This window comes from Panthera onca, chromosome B1 (assembly GCF_046562875.1).
Source record: "Panthera onca isolate mPanOnc1 chromosome B1, mPanOnc1 haplotype 2, whole genome shotgun sequence".
Taxonomy (NCBI): Eukaryota; Metazoa; Chordata; class Mammalia; order Carnivora; family Felidae; genus Panthera; species Panthera onca.
Genome location: NC_138342.1, coordinates 58112578 through 58138068, shown reverse-complemented (window position 1 = coordinate 58138068; position 25491 = coordinate 58112578). Strand labels below are relative to the sequence as shown.

At 35.7% G+C, this 25491-nt stretch overlaps 1 protein-coding gene across 3 annotated transcripts in view; it reads right to left on the bottom strand.

Annotated features, from left to right (window-relative positions):
* The window catches only part of NPFFR2 (neuropeptide FF receptor 2), a 101886-nt gene that overhangs the window by 23011 nt on the left and 53384 nt on the right, over positions 1-25491 (bottom strand). The window contains exons 1-3 of one of the 3 annotated variants that reach the window (XM_060654899.3): positions 8179-8467; positions 5132-5185; positions 4347-4483 (exon numbers count right to left, since the gene is read on the bottom strand). The exons of 1 other annotated variant lie outside the window; for it this stretch is intronic. In XM_060654899.3, the coding sequence (XP_060510882.2) occupies positions 4347-4369 (23 nt within the window). In that variant the 5' untranslated portion in view covers positions 4370-4483; positions 5132-5185; positions 8179-8467. Of the gene's footprint in view, positions 1-4346; positions 4484-5131; positions 5186-8178; positions 8468-25491 lie in introns of those variants that run through there. One more of the 3 variants, XM_060654900.3, reaches the window with a different exon arrangement.

Here is a 25491-nt window from a genome sequence, read left to right as displayed (position 1 = left end):
AACACTAATTAGTCTTGTATTGTTTATTTCTACATGGAAATCCGTGTGATGAATGAAATAACTTGGTTGTGAGCTTTATCATTCCTTCATCTTTGACCCTGGGGAGAACACAGATGTAGGTTAAACTGCATCAGCTCCATTTAGAGCCCAAGTTGCCAGAGCTCATCCAGACCCTTATGCTTACCTGTAGAAACAGGGTCTGGGTCTTCAGAAAGAGAAATCAAGAGAGCAAGTCATTTAAAATTCTTTCCTTTCTGTAATTATATTTGCTAAAAACCACTAACAGTGCATTACTCAGTGGGAGATGGACTGGTTTGATATTAGTATATGTTGGTGTTTTTCTATATTTTTCAACTTATTTCACATTTCTAGATTTTTGCTTTTTTTATGATCCGGAAAAAATGTGTTATTATCTGAATGCAACTGTACAGAATAGAAGCAAGATAATGTAACTCAAACTCTTATAAATTCACAATCAAAGTAAGTCATTCAATGGCTAGCAATGGTGTTATCTTACCTAAAATAGATATGTCCCCCCAATTTCAATTAACAAAGAATCCATAAAGACCCTAACCTATTAAGTTTTGATATGAAATGTGCTGTTTCATACAGATCATCTAAAGAATGAGTCATCTGAAGGAAGAGTCTAGACCTTTATTCGTGTATCAAATACTCATTAAAGTGACCAACTTTGTAGTAAATCGTCACCAATCACAGGCTACATAGACTGCCAGACACAAAAAAAGTGAACTGTAGTCACTACTCCCTATTTTGCTCATCCATCTCTTGGGATTTGCAATATTGCCTTTATTACTGTGGTATTTATTATTAATTGTACTCTAGTCTTCATTTTTTCCTCTTCTTTTCCCCGTGCACTTATACAAGGATTTAAGGACAGGAAGGTGGCAGTATTTGCTTCCATTTATGTTGGATGACCTAAACTAAACTCTGATGATTATCACTAAAGGGTAATCGTAGTTACTAAAGTCACTAATTTATGACAACTTAGATTGCTAAAATAATTGAAAAGGAGAGAGAGTGAAAATGGCAAGGCCAGAAATGTTGTAAACACACATGGTCGAGCCGGGTGTGAATCACTGGCAATAATTATGAGACAGTAATAATGCCTAATATTTGCATTTTCAAAGCACTTTCAAATATATGACCTTAGGATATCAGCATCATGAAAGCAAAAGATGCCCTTCTAACGACTAAAATTCAGCATCTGTCTGCCAACAGAAGTGCTTCTATGGGAGCTGTGACAACCAGCACCAAAGGCCAAAACATTTGGAGGAGGAGTCTCACCCACCTGTGCACCAGAGAAGAGTCAGACCGACCTCATATGGCTGTGGAACCAGCAGGGGCCCATGAGCTGGCCTCAGCCCCTTCCAGCCACAGTGGGATAAAACGCGGAGAGGGCTGAATTGGGAAGACACCCACAGATGAGTGAGCCTTTGTTAGATCCTGGTTTCCTGAGGACAGAGAAACCAGTCTGGAAGCACTGGAGTGGGGAAGATGAACTTTGTCAGTTCCACTCTCTCAGATCTGGTCCTGATTAATACATAGTCAACATTGAGAGAAAAATCCTTGGAATTCTTTCCTCTGGAAAAAGACTGGGTCATTAATCTGTAATCTGGAAAAAAAAAAAAAAAAAAAAAGAAGGAACACACGGCCCTGAAGGTTACTACTCCTAGTTTTATTAATGCAGAATATGTCAAATGTTGTATAAGCCTCTGCCGCAGCAACATGGTATGCCAGAGGGTTTGTAACTTCATTGGTAGAATTAAGTGAAAACCAGACTTATGCAAATGATGATCCCCAGAAGAAAGTAATGCATTGGAAAGCTGAGCTGAACCTCTGATTGATATAAAACACGTTACAATTCATTATCCAGAAGAGGAAGTGAACTGGACTTTAGAAACATTGCACATTCAATTAAATGTCTCCATCAGATCATACAACAAGGTTCAAACAACTGTGCACAATTGAAGATAAACAGTCATAGAGAAGGCAAAAGGATTTCAAAAGACCTTTAAAGAGATACAGTCACTATGAACATGCTTTATTCCTACTCCTCATTGGACCTTCAAATCAAATCTTGGTGGTCATCAAGGCATTATAAACACTATTCTTTCTTTGAAATACTAAAGAAAATGGAGTAAGACAAAGAATAACAACGAGAAATGTGTGGCAAAGTAATATTAACTGAGGTCAGAGAGAATTGGTGGAAGATGTTAAAGCAGCCAGCCAGTAATCCATTTCTCCCCCAGACACAAGGAGAATGCCCCCAGGGAAAGAAAGGAAGACTGAGGATTCAGACTAATGTTCCTGTGGACATTATAACTCTACCTCCAGGTAGGGGAATGATATTTGCTAGGATGTTAAGTCTTCACCTATATAAAGTTTTTAATAGGATATTCCTGGATAAATATTAGAGTAAATAAACACAGAATCTATGGATTTATGAGGTATGACTCCCTAAGAAATGGCATATAAACTGAGATATAAAATGGAGATATTTCATGAATGGAACACTCACTCTGCAGTGTTAGATGAGGTCTTCAGGTAAGGTTCAGCTGTATTACTTATTACTCTGAGCCAGAGAGTGAACATCTCATGCAGGACGAGGGGTCCTAAAAAGCCACACTCAGCAGGAGGAGGGGTCCTAAAAAGCCACCCTCAAAGTCCCATACCTTCTTTGATTAAGTTTCCTGATTGCCTATATCTTTGAAATTATTACCAAGGCATGAACATGAATAAGATCTCCGACTTTAAAAAAGTAATTCAGATTTTAGCTATAAAATCCAATATGCATGGAGAATTAAACAGCCTTTCATATAATTATGCCTGGAAATACATAATCTAATATTTTAGTATATCTTCTACCAATCTTTTTATACAAATATGCTGGAAAGAAAAATAATATTTTTTCAAGGAGATAATATATTCTATTAGGATAAGAACTTTCATTTAGAAAAATACTTTGAGGAATTGTCTTCATGTGAGAAAGGGACTTTACTCATACAACCTCACTCTCTAGGGCATAATAACAACGAGTAGAATATCCAAAGTACTTTATTTAAATTATTATTTTAATTACTTTATTACCTTTGAGCATTTTAATATATATTTTGTGCTGAGCACTCTGTGAATTTCTTTATATAGTCAACCCATTTAGTCTAGTAAAAGTAGCTACTAAAAGTACCCCTGTTTAGTATATAAGCAAAGTAAGACAGGAGATGTTAAGTAATCTGATTCAAGCTCCACAATTCATGTCAAGAAGAGTCAGGAAACATTAAAAAGGGTACCCTAAGAGTATAAAAATTAGCAACAAAGCTAAGCGTGGGTAACTTGAGAGTTAGAAACTGACCAGAATGAAGTTCCATGACTTGGATGTGGCCAAGGAACTTCTAGACTCTGTCATGTCTAATATTTAATTTCAAACTAACTTTTGTTCTACACAGAAAACTCCTCCCTGCCTATAACCCCAAATTGTCAGCAAGAGTCTATTAAACATTAACTGACTTTGTGGGGGGGGGTATTTTTCAAATATCAAGGGAAGTGTTATAATATTTGGGTTAGTGTAGGGCAGAGAGAAAAAAGCAATTACAAAGAATTAGACAGGAACAAGAATGCATCATAGATATCTAGAGAATTCCTAGAGATACTGGGGAGGGGGGTGTTGGTGGAGAGACAGGTGAATGCTAGATTTTCCAAAGCACATGGGATGAAGACCATTTGTAAATAATAGCTACACTGAATAAGCATGAGTTGTCTGATGCAATGTAAAAGCAACTACATTTGTATCTTGCTGACACTTTAATTTTATTATTTGAGGCTAATTTCTTCCTTGGCCCAAGGTGAAATTTCAAAGAGGTTTTATTACTTTTCCAATCATTTTCTGATCATAAAAGCAATATAGTAATTAATATGCCTTGTCTAGTGTAACAAAAATTTAAATTTCCATGAAGGATGCCTCCTGGTCTTCTTTGCTGACTTGCTCTGGAATATCTCCACCCTCATCTTGTCAGTCTCAGTTCCCATCCTTGCCAGAGTTGTGGGTGGACAAAGGGTGGTGGAAAGGGGCAGGAAAAGTCCTACTTTTCCTTCCAGTCTTGTTATGAGGTGTTCTTGGACTAGAAAGAATTTTAAAGCTGACGCTCACTTTTGTGGGCGCTTTTGGTGGGCTCTTTAGAGACGCTAAACTATTGCTGTGGATCTCTCAAATACAGTTCCCTTCATGTGAGGAAATTCATCTCTGGCTGCTCTATTCAGCCTTGAGAAACCCAACTGTTCGCCCTGCCATAGAGCAGCCGTGTTAACCATCATGCAGCCGTGCCAATCACCTTGTCCCACTGTGAACACTCATCCATCTTTTGTCCAAAAAGACTCTAGGAGTGCAAGCTGACCGATGCCATCAACTGTAGTTCGATCTGCTATCAGAGAAACAAGCCAGCCAGCCAGGTCCTGGCACTTTGGAGGTCTTAATAAGGGAAACAAAAGCAAGAGAAAAGTAGCTTAAATTAAATCTCATCACAGCTTGGAGCCCACTGATAGATACCTGAAACAGCCAGAGTGTGACCTTCCTCAAGCAACTCATGGCAGCGTTACTTCCTTTATGGTTTTGTTTTATTAAAGGCTAAAAGTAACTCTTATTTTCACAGTAGTCCCTCAGAGTCCTGAAAGCCTTGCTTCCAAATTCTTTAGAGACTTACGCTATCCCTAACCCCCACTAATTTAAAAGTATATAGTCAGTCACTCCATAGGATCCCAGTGCAGCTCTTTCTGCCCATGGGTCCTGTCCCCCGTGCTTTAACAAAATCACCTATTTGCATCAAAGAGGTGTTAAGAATTCTTTCTTAGCCATTTGCTCAAGAACCCCATCAGTCTTAAGTGTGAGGCAGATAAAAGTTCACGATGTCCTCTAAAATTGTAAGTTCATATGTTAAACTCTGCATGCCTCCATCAGTCCCTCTTCTAAGCATGAGTTGGGGGCAAGCACCCCCACTTCTCCATATTGTACGTGGGTGATTCACCACACCTCAGCAAACCTCTCTCAATCATCTTCTAATCTGTAATCCTGGGCCTTTTAATCTCTTCAACCCGAGGATCAGTATTCCTTGGTATCCACCTTTACAAGTCTGCATGGTGATCCTACATAGTTGTCCGGCGGTTTTACCTGGAACTAAAACCAGAATCATTCCTTTATGTCTTTTTTTTTTTTTTTTTTTTTTTTTTTTAAGATTTTGTTTTTAAGCAATCTCTACACCTAACGTGGGGCTCACTCACAACCCTGAGATCAAGAGTTGCATGCTCTGGTGACTGAACCAGGAACGCCCAAAATACTTTCATTTTCACATTCCATTCCATAATTAACAGAAGGATAAACCCCAAAGGCATGAGGATCTGTGAATATCTTAGCAAGCTACACTCATATTTGAAATCGGAATTATACTAAAAACATGTTTGTATTATTTTTGTCTCTTAAGGATATACCATACGTTTTTGTTCATAGTCAAAAATAATTTTTTGACTCTGTCCAAGAATAATTTTTCATTGGTGACTATTGATCTGTTACAAGATATATTCCAATTTATTCAACCTATCATCTGGTATTGGACAATTTAAAAATTTCCAGCTTTTCTGGTATTAAAATAATATATTGATATTTTATAACTTATTAGAATTTTCTAGAATATTCTTAGAATGGGAATAATAGATAAAAAAATCATGGTCATTTTTTGCTCCTAACAAATATTATTTATTGTCTATTCAGACACTGACCTTAATTCACATTTCAGTGGTGCCTAAAAATGTTCCTTCTGTCTTGCCAATACTAGGCACTAAAATTCTACCCCCCACTACTTTTTAAATTTTGCCAATTTACTATATCTAAAAATGGTTAACTCCTTATTTAAATTAAAAAAATATGTTAATAAAGTTGAACTTTAGTTCCATATTTTTGGAATTTGTTTTTAGGTGAACTGCTTATTTCTTTTGTCTTTTTTCATATTGACTATTCATTTTTTTGGTTGTTAATGGTTCGTAAAAGCTTTTTTATTAGACATTTTACCATTTGTTATATATATTTCATTTGCCATTTTCAGCCAGCACTTAATTTTTACAGTGTTTTTAGGTTAAAAAATTCAGATGTTTATGCAGTAAAATCTATTATTTCTTTGTATTTTCTGTAAAATATTTTTTTTCTGGAAGCATGTAAGTATCCACATACATTTTATAGAATTTAAAATATATTTTGTATTTTATTATTTTAATTGTATGTCTTTTCTTTCTCTATTATTCATTCAAAGAAGCTTTTTAAAATGGAAATGGTATTATCTGAAATCTGAGTTTTAACTAAGTTTCCTTCATATTATGATTAGTAATACTGAAATACATGTGCTCTTGTGAATCCTGAAGAAATTTGGTTGCTTTTTGTTTACTTTCTGAACACCTAAATTTACTTGTCAAAGTATACATATTATGTTGAAAATTAAGTGACAAATTTTCAGATACATCAATTATATAGCCTTTGAAAATATTAAATATGAATCATAACAATTGTCAGTACTTCATACACTTTTAAAATCTGACAAAAAGCTGGCATTGTACTACAGTAGTTTACAACTCTTTCCTACATGTTTCTATAATCTATCCTTAAATATTTGGACTACAGAAAGATAACAGATTTCCCAATTTCCTGTGTCACCTAACAATGTCCTATGAATATATACATCGCATATAAAACCCTCTTTAACTTGAATATCCCTTTGATATTATTAGCACACTTCTGGTTTTATGCTTGTAACCATTTTGAAGGAAGAATTGATTTCCAGGAGTTAATGATACTTATATCTTCTGGAAAGACCATCTGAAGGGAAGCACAAGGGAAGAACCAAGAGCAGAAACTAGTCCCAGGCATCCCTGGCCCACTTTATTCCACTGTCAGCTGCATAGGCTTTAGGGGTTATGAGATTTGAGTCTTGGATGATTTGAGTGGAAAATTAATACAGGAATATGGAAACTAGATAGTTTACCACTCTTCAGAAGTGTATATACACATTCCACATTTTCAACCAGGGATTTCACCATACATCATGATGTAAGCCTTTGTAAAAAAGAAATAGCCAGAATATATGTTGTCCTAGCTGTCCTGGCAGCTTCAAGAAATCGATACCTTATGAAACAACGTTCCATGCCCCAAAGAAGATGAATAAAAGCCCCAAATAACAGACTTATCATCAAGGGAAACTTAGGCCTGATGTGGTACCCTAAGGCCTTTTACTTTCATGGTAGCTTCTTTACTTCCTGTGAAAGAATGTTTTACTATCTACAGAAATGGAGAGAATTAAATATGGCAGAAGACTTATGTGGTTATAACAGAGATCCTCCTGAGCAGAAATGTGACTTTACCACTTACTTCCTCATAGTTTTCACCATTCCAAGACCTCTTCATTCTGCTAAGGAACCACAGCTAAACTGCTCATTAAATATTCTGCCAGGAATGCTTAAAAACATTACTGCCTTTTGAGGGAATAGTTAACTTTTTGAGAATGATTTAAAAACATTGTCTGATATTTTTCTTAAAATAGATGACCATATGAACATTTGTGACTTAGGGTAGCTTATGATTGGCTCTACTTTAATGTCTCATATAAAATGAGATGTATTTCTTGAATGACTTCTGATAAAATTTGGAAGGCACTTTTTTCTGATGTTCAACACAGATTATTAGTGGGTAATATTTTCCATTTGTTTAGAAATAACAGTTTAAAAATAACATGGCACTATCACTTAGTGTCACTGTGTTTCCTTAAAGGCAAGGCTACTGCCTTTGTAATATTTCCCTTTGACTACCAACAGTTGTTAGATTTTAAATTAGTAATTGTAGGGCCCAATGAAATGAGTTCTCTAATCTTTAACAGTCAAGAAGAAAGGACCCTAGTTTTTATGAATCAGATCACAGAACTGGCTCTCACAACAGTGCGACTCTCAATAAATCATTGGTGTTTGCATCTTCTAAGCTGATCTCAACCTATAATCTCTCCTAGTTCATCCATCCTGTATATTAAGTTGCCATTGTAATTTCCTAAAGTACTTTTATTTTTCACGTTTCCCTAGTTGTTTAGCTTTTTTCAAAGGCTTCTCAAAACTACTGAGTGAAGTCCACCTACTTACCTGGCACTCAAGTTCCTCCCCAAGGTGAATCCAATGGGTCTCCTCAGCCTCATCTCCTTCAATTCTCAATACTCCAGTTTCTCTACTCAAGAACTCAAATGGTTAAGAGAATGAGCCCATATGCATGGAATTTGTGCATTTTTGAAACACTTAAAATGACTTAGAAGATAATATTTAGTGTATCTGCATATCCGAGTTTTTAAAAAATGAAAATCATTTTCAATTAGCTCACTCCTGTGAAAATGCAATATTTCAGGAAACTGCTATACATCCTGTGGTTTTTGTGGAAGTGCTGGCTAACAATCTTACTCATGACTATCCTAGTCGGAGAATATATTATAGTTTTCCTCAAGAGGAACTGGGTTTTTTCCTCATACTGTTCCTTGAGGATGTCCTCTTGTTTTCCACTCCTTTGCTTCTGTTCATGATTTTATGCCTTCTTTCATCTTCACTCAGGAAGATGGGTAAGATACCCTCGTCCTTTCCCTCCTTTAAACTCCCAACATAAATCTTATCTAGGAAATTCTCATTGACTAACCTAGTGTGAAATATGTATTTTTTCCCTCAAATTCCTAACTCAGTTTTTGTGCCAGGTATTTGATTATTAGTCACTGAAAATAATCTCTCTCCACATATATATATGTGTGTGTGTGTGTGTATACACATATATATATATACATATATATATATAATTATGTTTCAATATTTTACATATTTGTGTACATATGTCTATTTCCCTTAAACATTAATGCCTTGAAGGGAAAAAAATGTTGTAAATATTTGTCTCCTCCTGAGCACCTACTATATTCTACTCCAGACCTTTTTTTTTTTTTTAAGTGGATTTAGTATTCAATATATATTTGTTTATTTAGCTTTTATCTTTGGAATCTTAGGTAGATCTTGTTCAGGAAGTAAAAAGCAGAAATCCGTGAATTGCATGGTATGTGAATTATCTCAATAAATTTGTTAACATAAAATGAAGTAATGTGCAGAACAAAGACTGACTCTTGTGACCAAGCATTTTTTTTTTAATTTTTCCTAATGGAAATTTATTATTTTATGTGTAAGTAAATGGATATAGGACAGATATTTCTTTTTCCTATAAGGTGAAAAATAACTCTTAAAGACTGTTTGCAAGTAATTATATTTTAGCAACTGGATACTATCATTGACAAGAAAATAGAACTATTTCTCTCAATATAAAGCTATAAGAGTGGAAAATGCATGGAAAGACGCTTCTCAGACCTCTGAGTTCTGCCTGGATGATTTGAAATGATAACAGACCTAAAATAGAGCATCTTCCTGCTGGTTAGTGTTCTAACAACACAAAACATTTCTGAAGTTTGTATTACTTTCAATTCTCTGCTATTCATCATGTTCAATTGTAACATAATTACCTCTGTGTTTGGATGACATATTTTATACATGTTAAACAAATTAAGAAATTACATTAATAGGAAACTTCCTTACCAAAATTCAATCTGCTATTAATGGTGTGCAAAGGAAAACAAAGTCAAGCAAACCTTCCTATGCTATCTTAGTTTGAAGATGATTTGCTAAGTATGCAATTTGGAAAAATATATTATTATTATTATTATTATTATTATTATTATTATTCCTGTTAGAGATAGGAAGTTAATAGTAATGACAAATTCTATTGAGCCACGTATTAGCTGCTATACAGTTATTATTTCATTTAATCATAGCAATTCTGAAATTCATGCATTATCCCTATTTTATAAATGAAGAGTTAAGAAAAGTAACTTAAAACACCATCACACAGGAATTAAGCAAAAGAGCCAAAATTTGAATTCAACTGTGACTGAATCCAGAGATTATACAGTTTTCTTTACAATTCTTAAGTTACTGATTCAATTCTTGTGTGACTGACTCAGCCAGTAGTAAGCAGTTTCTTCATTTGTATATTATGGAGACCAAATCCTACGTTCTTTATTTCTTAATGTTTTCCTTATACTTCTTACAGTTACATTTGGAATGAAAATTTACTAATTTTTTGGAGCACAGAATGTGGAATGCTGAAAATACATTAGCTGAGTAGAATTATTAAGTTAAATATCAAATCTACATATAAAGTATGAAATTGGACTTCAAGCATAAATGACCTAAACTTATTTTTAGGGATCAAAATATTTCAATATTTCCGAAGATACAAATTCAGAAATTAGGTATGAGCTCAGATTGTTAGCCTTTAAAAAAAAAGTATTTACATGTTATGTATTTTGAAATAAAGTCTTAATTTTGTTATTTTTTTCATGTTTCATGTCCTTTTATTCATTTTTAATATTTGAATTTTTATTAATTAAAATATTATATGGGTATAGTTGACATATGTTACATTAGTTTCAGGTTACAACATAGTGATTTTTTTCTTATATGTGGAATCTTTTTTTTTTAATATGAAATTTTGTCAAATTGGTTTCCATACAACACCCAGTGCTCATCCCAACAGGTGCCCTCCTCAATGCCCATCACCCACTTTCCCCTCCCTCCCACCACCCATCAACCCTCAGTTTATTCTCAGTTTTTAAGAGTCTCTTATGGTTTGGCTCCCTCCCTCCCTTCCCCCCCCCCCCAGATTCATTTTATTTAAAAATATTATATCTCTCAGCCATGTCCACCATGAAAATGTTTTTCCTTCAGGGGTAATTCCTTTTCTGTAACCACAACTGGTAGGAACTGCTCTTACTCTCACCATTCAGTCCCTTCAGTTTTCTCTTCCCACAATCCTAGCCACCTGCTCCAAGAACACAAACACATCCCTTTCATCCTCAGCCTAGGGGAAGTTCTCAAATCCTTGTTAGCTTTTTATTCAGAAAGTTAGCTTATTTCTCTCAATCTTCTTCTAGATTCTTTAGAGGGGTCCCCCCACCAGTCACAACTGAAAAAAGGTTACATAAACAAGAGAATCATTCACTAAAGCTTGATCATTTACTAACACTTAGCAACTCAAATAACCAGCAAAATTTAAAGTTTTAATAAAACTTTTTCTAGATTACATTTTTAGCCTGGTTTGTCTGCCCTTGCAACAATCTCTGGAAGTAGAAGGCAATAAAAAATCATATTATCTGTCTTTCCAGGGGAAACACCAAGGGTCATGGATTTTTGTTTTTGTATGTTGTTTTGATTTTCTTCCCAGCGCATTAGCAACAGCAGCAAGCAAAGCTTTTAGTAAAACAATTCACAGAATCTCTAGGGGGTCTTAGACATATTTCTAGCAAGCTACTGTGTGTCGCGTAACTCAGATTTTTCAGTGATCAGAGATGTGTTAAAACTCAAATTCCTACAAGCTGCCACGTACCTTCGGGGCACAATCCGCATATCAAAATATTCATGCACATCAACAAAATAGTGTTAGCATGAAATAACCTCTCAAACTCCAGTTGTCATTTCTGATGGAGCCTAACACTCTTCTGACGCTAAATAATTGTTTTTTAAGTTTTATTTTTTCTCCCAATTTTTCTAACAATGTTTATGAGCAAATTACAGATCTATAAAATATTGTTTGTAATTAAATACCATACCAAAATTTATCAACAATTTAGTCATCTAAAAGATATATTTTTGTGTTCCCAATGGCTTTATAACTCTTTCTTAAGCACCATGTCATCTTACACTGTTTATATTCAACTCAGTCTCTACCGACAATTTGCTATTTACCCTGCTATAGCAGTAAGCTGTTAACACTCTTCCAAAATATCTGTAACAGAATCCATTTTTTGATGAATAACATACAATTGGAATAAAGTGATTTTAAAGTATCCTGAATACTAAACAGAGCTAATGCAATGAATCGATTTCGAACTTTTTCTCTGCTAACCAGTTTAAAATGTTCAAGTAAATAGACATAAGATTATTCCCTTGTAATTAGTTAGAAAATCAGAAAACACGTAGATTACTTCACACTATCTCAGTATCCAGAATGCCCTTGCTTAAAATTAAGAACTAACGTTTAATTGTCAATTTATCAACTTACATGCTGAAAGGCCTAAGTAGAACATACAGATGCCAAGAATAGCTTCAAATTACGTAGCCTGCCTATAGTCAGGCATACAGAAACACAGTTGTTAATGACTCCCATGATCTGGACCATTAAAGTACTACTGACTTAGAAGATTTGAGGGCTTCAAAAGCTAAAACCTTTTCCTTATTGCACAACAAAAGAGGCCTAAATCTTTGTATCCTGTCTAAGCCAGTTCATGGACTGTTTTTTTAAAATTACTTTTAAACTTCAATTGAGAGCAATGATTGACACTTTGATGACCAAACAAGAAATTGGGGATGCCAAGGAAAAGACATTGATTTTGCTACTTACTATGTGCTTGCTACTTAATAATCCTATATGCGTTATTTCATGTAAAGAATGCTCACAATGACCTTATGAGGGCACACTGAGAACCAGCAGTCATTATCAAGCATCTTACTATGTAGCATGGAAGCCAGACACAGCCCCTACTCTCTTGAAGCTTGTAAGATGAGGAAAGCCACCTTTCTACTCCATCCTTTTCTCTCAGATTTTGGCCTGCTGTGGCAATATGCATGTACATCTAAACTGGTAGTTTTAGGAATTACCAAAGGTCATTTGATTTTTACCCATTAATTTCATCTCAAAGTTTTAATTTTCTCTAAGAAATCATATGCTACAGAATGGGGTGAAAGGTAGTATAGGAGGGTTCAGAAGCTTTTGTTTTTAATTAGATAATGATTAACACTTCTTTATGTCTAAATTGTCTTATGGATTTAGTTCATCAAATCTGACATAATTCAGTTGCTCTGCGTAATCAGTAATTACCTCAATAAAAAGTGAAAAGAAAAGTAATAGAACACCAGTTGCCAAGGCAATTATGCAAAAACAACTCTAAAATTAAAGGATATGTTTTATGCTATGATAATCTCAACATAGCATATATCTACTTTTAACAGAAAAAAAAAAGATTAAGGCATACAGGAGAGAGGAAGGAGAGCAAAACATAAAAATGCTGGTAAAAATACCACCACCAATCTTGAATCTTGAAATGCAAAATCCAATCATAAACCCTTAGTCCTAATACACATTCTTTTCTCCTCTTGCATAGCTGAATATTATTTAGCTTCAAAGAAGTCTGGGATAGCAATGACATAAGAAATAAATCTTGGAACAAACCATAACTCTATGTTTAGCTGAAAACCACCTCATGTCACTTATAATAACTAGGGAAAAAATGGATATGGCTACAGAATGTAGAAGAGTGTTAATATTGTTTCTTTTTTGTCCCATAGATTCAAATTATATTCTTAGAAGACTTGCCCCTATTAGATGACATGTCTTTTTAATGATTTTGTTTTCTTAACATACTACACGATGTTCTCAATAGTTCTTGAATAAAGAAATGAATGATTATCATTTTTGGGTTCCATGTAAAGCAGAGACTAAGACAGGGACTTAAGTGCAGGTAGTTTATTTAAGAGGAAATTTCAGGAATTAAGAATGAAAGAGCAGGGTGAACAAGAAAGTAAAAGAAGAAAAACCAATAAAGATGAGTCCTCAAGCTGGCTTCCACTGTGGACAAAGGAGGACTCTCTGAGTAAATGTGTTGAAAGCATAATAGGTGGCCAAATCATTTATCTACTGACTGCAGACTCTTGTTGAGCATTGCCTATCAGGGCATTAACGTCCTGCTTTCCAGGCTGAAAGTCCTGCTGCTTCCTGGGAAGCACTGAAGCAGAGAATCCAGAGTGTGCAGACTATTGAGCTAGAATGCTGATATTGTGATAGGAACTGTCCACTGCAGCGGCTGCTGAAATCACAAGAGGGCTGACAGAATGAGTGGGTCACTTAGAACATCTACTACAAAGGTGAATCTGAACCATTGTTTATATCATGACTATATAAGAAAAGTTGGTTTAGTTCCAATCAGTTGGTCTCAGAAATGTTCATTTAAGTTTTGATTTAGTCATTGTATTGCTCAAATTCTTCAGAGTATCTGAACTTCTAAGTTCCTATGTCTTTCTCACATTGACCCCTCATATATTTCCAGTGCCATCAGTTTCCAAATTTCCACCTACTTTATCCTCAACCATATAAACTATTTGCAGTTACCTAGCTGCAACATGCTGTTTCCTGTCCCTTTGTGGAATTGAGACAAGAGGGCAAAGACAAAATCGTGTAAATTCTTATAAGTCATAGTAAATATAATAAATTTTATTCTAATAGGGTTTTAAGCTAGGGAGGAAATAATCTGATTTACAATTTAGTAATATTTTCCCAGCTGTTATATGTTGAATGATTGCACAGAGGAGGGGACAGGAAGAGAAGCAGAAAAGTCAGTTAAGAAGTGATTCCAATTCACATAGAAGATGCTGATCCCTTAGATTAGGTAAGCAGTGCAAATAGAAAGAGAAGGATGGATTGGTGATCTTTGTTGGTGGTAGTACTAATTCTTTTTGCCAATGAATTGGATATGACTTGGGTAGAAAAGACTAGAACAAGCAGACAGACTCTAGGTTGGCCTGAGAAATGAATGGGATGCAGCAATATTTATTTAAATTAGTAAGCATGTACTGTTTTGGACATATTATAGAGAAGATGCCTTTTAGATGCCCAAGTGAAGATGGAAAGCATTGGCTATATGAAATGGGGCTCAGGGAAGAGACAAGGGCTGAGGAGACCAATCTGGAAACTATTAGCACATTGATGGTATTTTAAGTTATGGAATCTGATGATGTCACATATGGAAAGAAGGTAGACAGAGAGAAGAGAGGTCCAGAGGCAAGCTCAAGGTCCTCCAATATTTAGAATTTAAGCAAAGGAGGTCAAATCAGTGAAGGAGATTGGAAAGGGGGCACTTAGTGAGGTAACAAAAAGCCAGGAGTATGATGTTTCTAAAACTAAGAGAGGAAAGTATTTCAAGAAGGAGAGAACAGTCAATTATCTCAAATACTCAAAAGCTGCTAAGATATTGAGTAAGATAAGAACAAAAGAGTGGTCACTGGATTTGGCAAAACAGATATTCTGTATAAACTATACGAGATTATCTTTGGCAGAGTATGTAGGACGAAAGCCTGACTGCAATGACAAAAAGTAATTTTGAGAGAAGATACTCTCCTCTAGCTACTTCACTAGATGGAACCCTTCCAATATTTTTATTGAGCTCGCTCTATTCCTTGAAGGAAGTTGTCTTGAAAGAAGTTATTTCTAAACTAGTCCCATGCTGAGGTCTCCACAGTTTTTCTCTCTGTTCCCTGGGAAACATGTATCCTTACTGAAGTTGTATTGGGAGTACAGTTACTTTCCAAACACAGTCATCTATTTGCTACCATAGTCAGCATCAACCAGCCTCCTGCCCATTAAGTCTGTGTCAGTTACAAGTCTTTAGTCTCAAACCCATGGTAGTCTCCTTAAATTCACTCTTGCCTCCATCTCACTCCCCAAGTAGGGTTGATATTAGTGGGGATATACCCATCTCTTGCTTATGAAGTATATGTGTATTTAGTAGTGGGATGGGAGAACAGTGAACAAGGGAAAACGCCACATCTCTATGCCATTTTTCTCCAGCAAAATTCCATCTCCAATTGTTCCTTGAATACTGAGACTCTAAAATTTTCAGAGGTGGGTAGTGGGAGGTCAACAAAGAATTACTAGGTCAATTATTAGCCACCCCCTTTATTTGTCCTGGTTAGGGGGTATATCAATAAGGGTTCAGTACAGAAGGAGGAACCATGTGATATGGGCTTTATTAAATGTCACTAAACTGTCATCCTTAAGCACTGGTGCAGAGGACACATGGGAAGCCAAGCAAGTTCAACAACTTTACGAAGATTGTATAAAGGGAATTATAGTGAGGTCTATGGGAAGCTGGTGTCTCAGTGTGTCTACTGCCTCTGTTGGTCCTCAGGGTCAGCATTTGGGAAAAGGGTTTGATTTGGAACTGAGGAGTGAGCAAAAGCTAAGCATGTCTCCAACTATTTGTCACTGCCTCTCACTCATAGGTCCTTCCAAGAGTAATAGTTACTATTTCCCTTTAACTTCCCTAATTTCATGAGATTTTTCTCTCTTATCCAAATCTAAAGTAGAAATATACAGGTGAGGGAGATTCTAGGAAACACAATTCCCAATTTAATAAAGCTGGCATTGGAACAAATTGGTATGTTCTATCTTTGAACTGTAGATGAAATTGAGATAGATTCTCATTTTAGCATTATGTAACTGTGGGAAAATAAATCTTCCTTGGATTTTTCAATGTTTCTGTTAAAACGCCTTAGGTTTCTGAAACAGAAATGTATATAGTATAAATACGGAGAATGTTTGTTTTTACTTCATCTAGAATCATTAGATTAGGTCTGTAGTCATTTGTTTTTCTGATGAAGTTAATTGCTCTCATACAAAAGACTAATAAATCTTCTAGTATCTCCCCAAGAGCCAAATGGTTATGCCATGGGATAGGCATTTATGTTAACTCCAAAAGTGACTGACTATCCCAGAGATTTCCAGGAAGACTTTAGTGTAACCCTCCCAGGTGTTTACACTTCAAAATAGATGAATCACAGGCCCTTGGTGAAATCTCTAGGTTGTGAATGCTGAACACATTGGACTTATTTCACCCCTAAAAAGATTTATTTATATATAAAAGAGCTAGAGCACAGATTCTTTCCGTTACATCTTCAGAAGATTCTCTCACAAGCAGGGCAGGGGGAGGGCAGGGGGGGTTGCAGGGATTTTTTTTTTCTTTATAAATGAAAAATATTCATTTTTTCTGTTTCCTTCACCTACTAAGTGAAATCTGCCAGTTGTGTAGGTCATATCTCCATCTGGCTCACACTGTGCCAATCCACAGACTTGCTGGGCACAGGGGACCTATGTTGCAGTGTTAATCTGCCTGTTGTCTTTCCATGGGTATAAATAAAACTCTTTTCCCTGACTTAGCCACCTCATGTGTTTTAAGTATGCATATGTCTGTCCATTTATCTATCTATATAGAAATATGTACTTGTGCAAATGGGGTAACACCTCAGACTGCTTATAATTTTATAATACATTATGTTTCATCTGGGGTGCCTGGGTGGCTTAGTCAATTGAGCGTTGGCCTTCGGCTCAGGTCATGATCTCACGGTCTGTGAGTTTGAGCCCCGTGTCCGGCTCTGTGCTGACAGCTCGGAGCCGGGAGCCTGCTTCGGATTCTGTGTCTCCCTCTCTCTGACCTTCCTCCATTCATACTCGGTCTCTCTCTGTCTCAAAAATAAATAAACATTTAAAAAAAATTTTTTAAATACATGTTTCATCAAATGCAAGACACTGTAAATTATAAGATGCAACTTTATTTTATATACTGCCAAGAAAGAAAAAATGTTGAAAATTAAACATTCAATACTTTTTACCCCTTATAATATTGTGTTTATTAATAGCATACTTTTAGACAGAAAAACGACAATAGTATGAATAGCTAATACTGTCCAATGTCACCAATGACAACTATATTATGCCTGTCATCTTGCTGATTGTTAAGCATCACTAATTCTAAGACATGTTTTCATTTATGGATATTCTTAGATATTTATACATATTATAATGGATAAAGTACAGTGTGAGTGAATAAAGTTACCAGTTGAGAGTAAAGTACAGGGAGAAAAGTTTACTAGAGATTCAAAGAGGGAAGAGAAGTTATGAAATTGATATCTAAAAAAGAGAAAAATAGAGCTTACAGAGAAATGTAGAATGAAGGCAAAGGCCAAGTCTACATTAATGAAATTAAATGATTAGTTATGTAATTGTATGATATTTTTTTTCCTCCAGCAAAATCAGGCTATTCTGTATAGGCACAAAGTAGAAAGACATTTGGTTCTAACTGTATTCAGAATTCTTCCCAAGAGAATAAACTAGGAAAGCACTTCTGCATCTGGGAAGACAGAGTATGCATCTTTCCCCTATTTTTCCCACTAAAAGCAACTAAAAACCCTGGACATTACACAAAGCAAATACAAGAAGATTCTGAATAGTGGAGAGAAGAAGGCAGGGCAGGCGGAGATATTCAGATGCAAATAATGATATGTTGGAGAGTTCTCTGGGTTTTCTTTGTGTTTCATAGATTTCAGACTTGAAGCTGAAGAACCAAGCAAACTGGAAATGCCAATGGGTGCTCAAAAGTCTGCTCTTTTTAGCCAAAGGACCAAAAATGGGACAGAATAGTATGACAACAAACTCTTAAACACTCATCACCCTATTCCAGACAAAAACACACAAAAAAAGTGAGGCTCCATCAATACTCATACCAGCAAAGGAGAAGAGGGTGGACCAAACTTCTAGCAAGGCATCTCCACCCTCTACCATGGTAGCATCAGAGGAAACTAAGAGAGCTAGGACTTTCATCACTGCCAAGCGGTAACAAGTCCTCCCCATCCAGTGTCAGTGATGGCTACTGGGAAGCAGTTATGAGACAAACACAGCTCTCGTGGTCTGGAAGGTACCAACAGAGGTCTATTGGACAGTTAGGACTGCCACCCCTACTGAGCAATAACCACCACCCATCTACCCCTGGACTCACCCTGAGTGGGAAACCTGGACTTCTATATCTACCTAGAAGTAAACAGAGCTAATTGTTAAACTACGATACATCTAAATCACGGAATATTACTTAGCAATAAAAAGAAATGAATCATTGGTAGATAACAACAACCTGGATAAATCCCCAGAGTATTATGCTGAGTGAAAAGCAAATCCCCAAATTACAAACTGTGTGGTATCATATTTATGACATTCTTGAAATAACATGATTATAGAATGAGAGAACAGATTAGTGGTTGCCAGGGGTTGAAGCAGTACAGGTAAGAGGGACGTAGATGTAGTCAAAGTGCAACATGGATGGAAATGTCTGTGTATTTACGGATAGAAGCATCTGTGTCTTGACTCTATGAATGTCGAAGTCCTGGTTGTAATACTGTACTATGTAGTTTTGCAAGATGTGACTACTGGTAGAACTTGTGTGAGGATGCATGAAACCCCTCTGTGGAGAGATCTTAAAACTGCATGTGAATCCACAATGATTCTGAAATTAAAAGTTAAATTAAAAAAAATAGTAGAGAGAATAAATTAGTTACGTATTTATAAGGAACTTACGAATGACATGGAATCAAGTGTAGACAATAGAACCTAATGGGTGTATGAATAATAACAGGATGGTAAGGTCATTGGATTGGATGTGGGTTTTATTTTTCATTTGCTGGAAATAATTTATGTACAGTAAAATTTACCTTTTTAGTATATAGTTCTGTGACTTTTGACGAATGTACACAGTCGTGAACCACCATTATAATCAAGATACGGAACAACTCCAATAGCTCATAAAATGCCTCCATGCACCACTTGTAGTCAATCTCTCCTCCTCAGCTCCCGTCACTTGCAACCACTGTTTTCTGTCCCTACAGTTTTCCACTTACCAGAATGTCATAAAAAAGGTATTATACGTTGTAGCCTTTCGAGTCGTTTCATTCAATTTAGCATAATACATTTGAAATTTTTCCATATTGTTCCAACTATTGAACTATTTTTTGTCGAGTAGTATTCCACTGTGTGAATGTATCACATTTTGTAAATCTTTTTTTAAGTTATTCATTTATCTTGAGAGAGTGACAGAGAGAGAGAGAAAGAACAAGAGGGGCAGAGAGAGGAACAGGGAGAAGCCCAAACAGGCTCTGCACTGTCAGAGCCCGATGCGGGGCTCAAACCTACAAACTGTGAGATCATGACCCGAGCCGAAATTGAGAGTCAGAAGCCTAGCCAACTGAGCCACTCGGGCACCCCAAATGCACCACATTAAAAAAAAAAATTTTGAGTAGAGTTGACACACAATGTTACATTCGTCTCAGGTGCACAACATAGTGGTTCAACTTCTCTATGTTGTGCTGTGCTCACAAGTGTAGCTACCATCTGTCACCATGCAAAGCTATTATAATGTCATTGACTATTCCCTATGCCATACCTTTTATTCCTTGTGGCTTATTCATTCCAAACTGAAAATCTATATCTCCCACCCCTTTCCCTATTTTGCCCATCCCACATTTATCTATTCTCTAGTTTTGAAGTTTCTTTTCTAGTTTGAGGCAACCACTACTAAGTCCACTATAAACATTTCTCTATGGTTTTTGTCTGAATAAAGGTTTTCATTTCACTTGGATAAGTGCCTACATGTAGAACTATTAGGTCATATGGTAAACATATCTATAAGAAACAGCCAAACAGTTTTCCAGAATAGTTGTACTGTTATGTATTCTCAACCACAATATAGGATTTTGGTTGCTTTGGATCTATATTAACACTTGGTATTATCATTTTTAAAAATATTAGCCATCTTAATAGGTATGTAGAGATACATCAGTGTGGTTTTGTCTTTCCCTAATGATATTGGTGGTGAGCATCTTTCCATGTGCTTATTTGTCATGTATATATCTTCTTCAGTAAAGTGTTCACTTAAATCTTTTGCCAAGCTTTCACTGGGTTGTTTTGTTAATATTTAGTTTTGGAAGATTTTCATATATTCTGGATACATAACATTTATCAGATGTGTGGTTTGCAAATATTTTCTTTTTGCAATTTGCCTTTTCATTCTCTCAACACTGGCTTTTTAGAGTATAAGTTCTTAATTTGTATGATGTTCAATTTATGAATTTTATCTTTTCCTAACCAAAACCAGAAATATGTCTTCATATTTTCCCCTAGATGAATTATTGTTTGAAGTTTTACATTTCGGTCTCTAATCCACTTGGAATTAAATTTTGTTATCAGTATGAGGTACAGGTTAAGAATCGTTTTACTCCCTTTTTTTTTTTTGCATATGGATATCTTATAGTGTTCCAGTACTACTGAAAAGAAGCTTTTAATACAGTTGAAGAATCACTGGAGTGATGTGCTCAAGTAAATGCACTGGATGTTAAAGAGTGTTTCCTGATACATAGATGAAGATGAGGGAGTAAAACACAAAGGTGATAGGACAGCATGTAGAAAAATGTCATTTCAGGGAAGGCAGTTAAGAAACCCAAAAGCTACAATAAGCCCTCTGACAACGCCTAGAAAGAGAATGGAGAGAAAGAGTGAACCAGTGAACCAGAGCTAGAGATATCACTGAATAAGTGAGATCACATGATAGCAACAAGGAAGGTTAGTAGGGAGCTTTGTGTTATGACATGAGCTTCAAAAAATCTGGGGCTTTTAAAACAGGACAGAAGAGGGCGCCTGGGTGGCTCAGTCAGTTAAGCGTCTGACTTCAGCTCAGGTCATCATCTCAAGGTCTGTGAGCTGGCCCCCGTGTGGGGCTCTGTGCTGACAGCTCAGAGCCTGGAGCCTGCTTCGGATTCTGTGTCTCCCTCTCTCTCTCTCTGCCCGTCCCCTGCTCACACTCTGTGTCTCAAAAATGAATAAAAGTAAAAAAAAAAAAAAGTTAAAAGAGGACAGAAGATTCCCCAAAATTGATCAATAAACTCATTACAGTTTCTATCAAAATCCATACAAGGTTTTTTGGGTTTTTTTTGGTAGGGGTTGGGGGGGACCTAGACAAATTTATTCTAAAGTTTATATGGAAAAGCATAGGATCTAAAATAGCTAAGACAATTTTAAAAAGAAGGATAAAGGGGGAAGGAATCACTCTACCTGCTGCTAAAGCTATCAACATAACTACATTCATAAAGGAAATGTGGTATTGGTGAATGGATAGACACCTAGGTCAGCAGAACAGAATAGAGAACCCTAAAGTAGACCTACAAGCCTGTGAATTCAGTACAATTATGCTGAGTGAAAAAGATGAATCTCAAAATTTTCCATAGTGTATGACTTCACTTATTTAACATTCTTGAGATGGCAACATTCTAGACATAGACAACACATTAGCAGTTTAGGGAGGTGGGAGGTGGCTACTGCTACAGAATGGCAGCATGACAGATCCTTGTGATGGAACTGGTCTGTATCTTGACTGTTGTGATGGTCAAACAAAGCTACACATTTTAAAACTGCATAAAACTGAAGACATACACAAGAATATAAAACTGGTAAAATCTAGGTCAAATCAATTGATTGTATCCATGTCAAATTCCTGCTTGTGATATTGTATTTTACTTATGCAAGATGTTACCATTTGGGGAAACTTGGTGAAAGGTACCTGGAATCTCTCTGTATAGTTTCTTACAACTGCATGTGAATCTACACTTACCTCAAAATACAATACTAAAAAAAGAGGATGGAGGAGAAATGATTTGGTCTTACTCATCTTTGTTTTTGTAGTCCGTAGTGAAAAAAAAAAAATATATATATATATGTATGTATGTATATATATATTCACGTTGTATGCTTTCAAATACTTAATGTTTGGATAGCCTTTTGAAAATTTCAGCATATTGTGCATGCAAATCCTTACTCTAAAAACAAAATATAGCTAATCAATATTTACTACAAACCAGCAGCTGCAATTAAGAAATAAGAATATGATTTTTTAAATTATATTTTAGTGATGGGTAAGACAGCCTTATACTGAAGAACTCCAAAAAGTTAAGGCACAATAATTTATGCCTGATAACCCATGACATGTCTTATGGAACAAACATTGTAACACAAGTATACATTATAAAGGGTCAGATACCATTATTTCCTAATTTATATTAACTTGTTAAATATAAGAATGGTTCTAGAAAAGAAAAGAAATAATGACTCTCAACATACCACCCTAACACACTTACACAAACATAAACATGACCTTTAAAATCTCTATATGGAGGGGCACCTGGTTGGCTCAGTCAGTTAAGCCTCTGACTCTTGATTTCGGCTCATGTCATGATCTCATGGTTCATGAGATTGAGCCTTACACTGGGCTCCATGCTGACAGTGAGGAGTCTGCTTGGGATTCTCTCTCTCCCTCCCTCTCTCTCTGCCCTTCCCCTGCTCATATCTCTCATAAAATAAACATTAAAAAAGATAAAACCTCTATATGGAGATTGAAAACTAAACCAAATTTACATCCTGAGTAAAATATCTTCTGAAGCAAATCTATTTTTTTACAAGAATATGTCAGTTAATACTGGTTTCCTAAGAGCTACAATGTGTGAAAGAATTACCACAACAAAATAGGCAAATGGAATCAAGTGAAAATTAAAGCCCTGTGGAAAGTTTGCCCTAAATTTTCAGGACACTCGTGTGCTAAGAGAGTTGATGGTTCCCAATGAAGAAGCTCTTACCTGAGCAGAGAGCCCCTTTAAGTGAGGATTCTAAGTATGTGCTTGTTATGATCTGTAACATTGTCAGTACCACTGGTAAAGACTGGCAAAATGAACAACCTTTCAGGGATGCTAATTAATAATCAACCTCCTTTTAAGAGGACTTCGTTTATACCAGGACTAAAATCATGAATGGACTGTAAGTTTTGTATTGCCCTTGTTGAAGGTCAACTGGAAAGAGAAGCAAGAGACCTCAGTTATGTGTGTGTGGTGACTGAGAGAGCAGTTGAATATTTCTTTTTATTTAATTCTATCTTTCATTAGACTTAGCAGTAAATTTTCCACTTTCCCTGGCCCACTACAGCCCCTGGAAGAGGTGGTTTTATCCCCATAGCATGTGGCACAGGGACCAATTTTCTACTAATTGGTTTATGCCAGCCAACAGAAAGACAGAACACATTAAGTATCATGTACACAAGGTTACATTAGTGAAACAGAATGGAACTCAGGAAAGTAGTATTTCTGAACAGGCTGAATATGAGGTAGGGAAGACCGTGGAAACCTCAAGACATAAACAAAAGCAATTTTTAAGAAGAGTTTTATCCCACGTACCCAGGCAAGTCATTTACTATGTAAGTTGGTAGGAGGGCATATTTTCTCATTTTGAAGAAAAAGTAGGATTACATCCAGATAATTTATTACTTTGTAGTTCAAATGGCAATATTTTACTTTTTCTGAGAAATGCCGTTTGCTATAGGCAGCAACATTGCATAAGCATTTTAAACAATGTTTTGCTGACAATACATAGTACTTCTTCAATGATCTCATACGATTACATTAGATCTATTGTCTAAGAGTGCAGCAAAAAGTGGGTGATGAGCAATCATTCTCTCTCGGTGACTTTTTCATGAACTTTTTCTCTCATAGCTTGGATATATCAGCTTGGTTTTTTGCTAAAATGATTTGGTCACTCTCAAGCCTGCCTCCTCACATAGCACTCGCTTATTTCTCCTGCAGAAGAATAATGCTGTCTATTTTTATAACATTCATTCTTCAGTGCACAGCAATTTGGGCCCTGCCTCTGTTTTCCATCGAACCTGTACTTGCTAAGGCCACTTCCTAAAGCTTGAAGGCAATGGCTGCTTTTGCAGTCTGAATCTTGACCTCTTATATACTCTAATACATTTGACAATTTCATTTTTGGGGTACATGCTCATTAGAGGAGTAGTTTGCATAAAGTTTTCTCAGAATGATATATATGATTTTATTCTTAAAATGATATATATGTATATATATATATGTATATATATATATATATATATACACACACACGTATGTATATACATAATTTTATTAGAATATAACAATTTAGTTAAAAACAGAAAAAACAATGTTCTTCCCAAACATCAAAAATACAAAATATACGCTATTACCCAACTCTCTTTCTTCTTGCAATCCATCTTTTCAGAGAAATCTTTTTTTTTTTTCTAATGCATACATCAAATTAGGTCACTTCGTTCTTTACTACAGGAATGGATTAGTAATAAACTATAAGAAAAAGGCTCCACAGAAGAGCATTTGATGATTTTTTACATTTGTCATTTACCTATCTTTCTAGATTTATTACTGACCACTTATACCCTGTAGCCTCAGTGGCCCTTTTGCTATTTCCAAAAATACAAAGGTTTCATTCGTTCCTGTCTTGGTTGTGCTATCGTTCTTTTAGGCCACACTCTTCCTTACAACTACAAAATCCTATTCGATCTTCAAAAATCAACTAAATGTCAATTTCTGCATGTTCCCCTGATCTTGACAATTAATTACACTCTTCTCCATGAATCCATAGCTTCTGCAGGGTGAAATTTACCAAACAGTTTTGACATTCATTGTACTCATGTTTGTTTCTTATACATGTTTGTATATGAGAAACATTAGGGAGTTGCTAAAAATGCAGGTTCATTGAGCAGTAACCCCAGATCTATTGAATCATAACTTCTGTTGATGGTGTTCAAAACTATGTTTTTCTCTCACTGAGTTTCAATGTTATTTGCTTCTGACATTTTACTACAGATAGTACAAAAAAGTGACAGAAATACAGGAAGAAAATCTCAATGACTCATCCTAAGA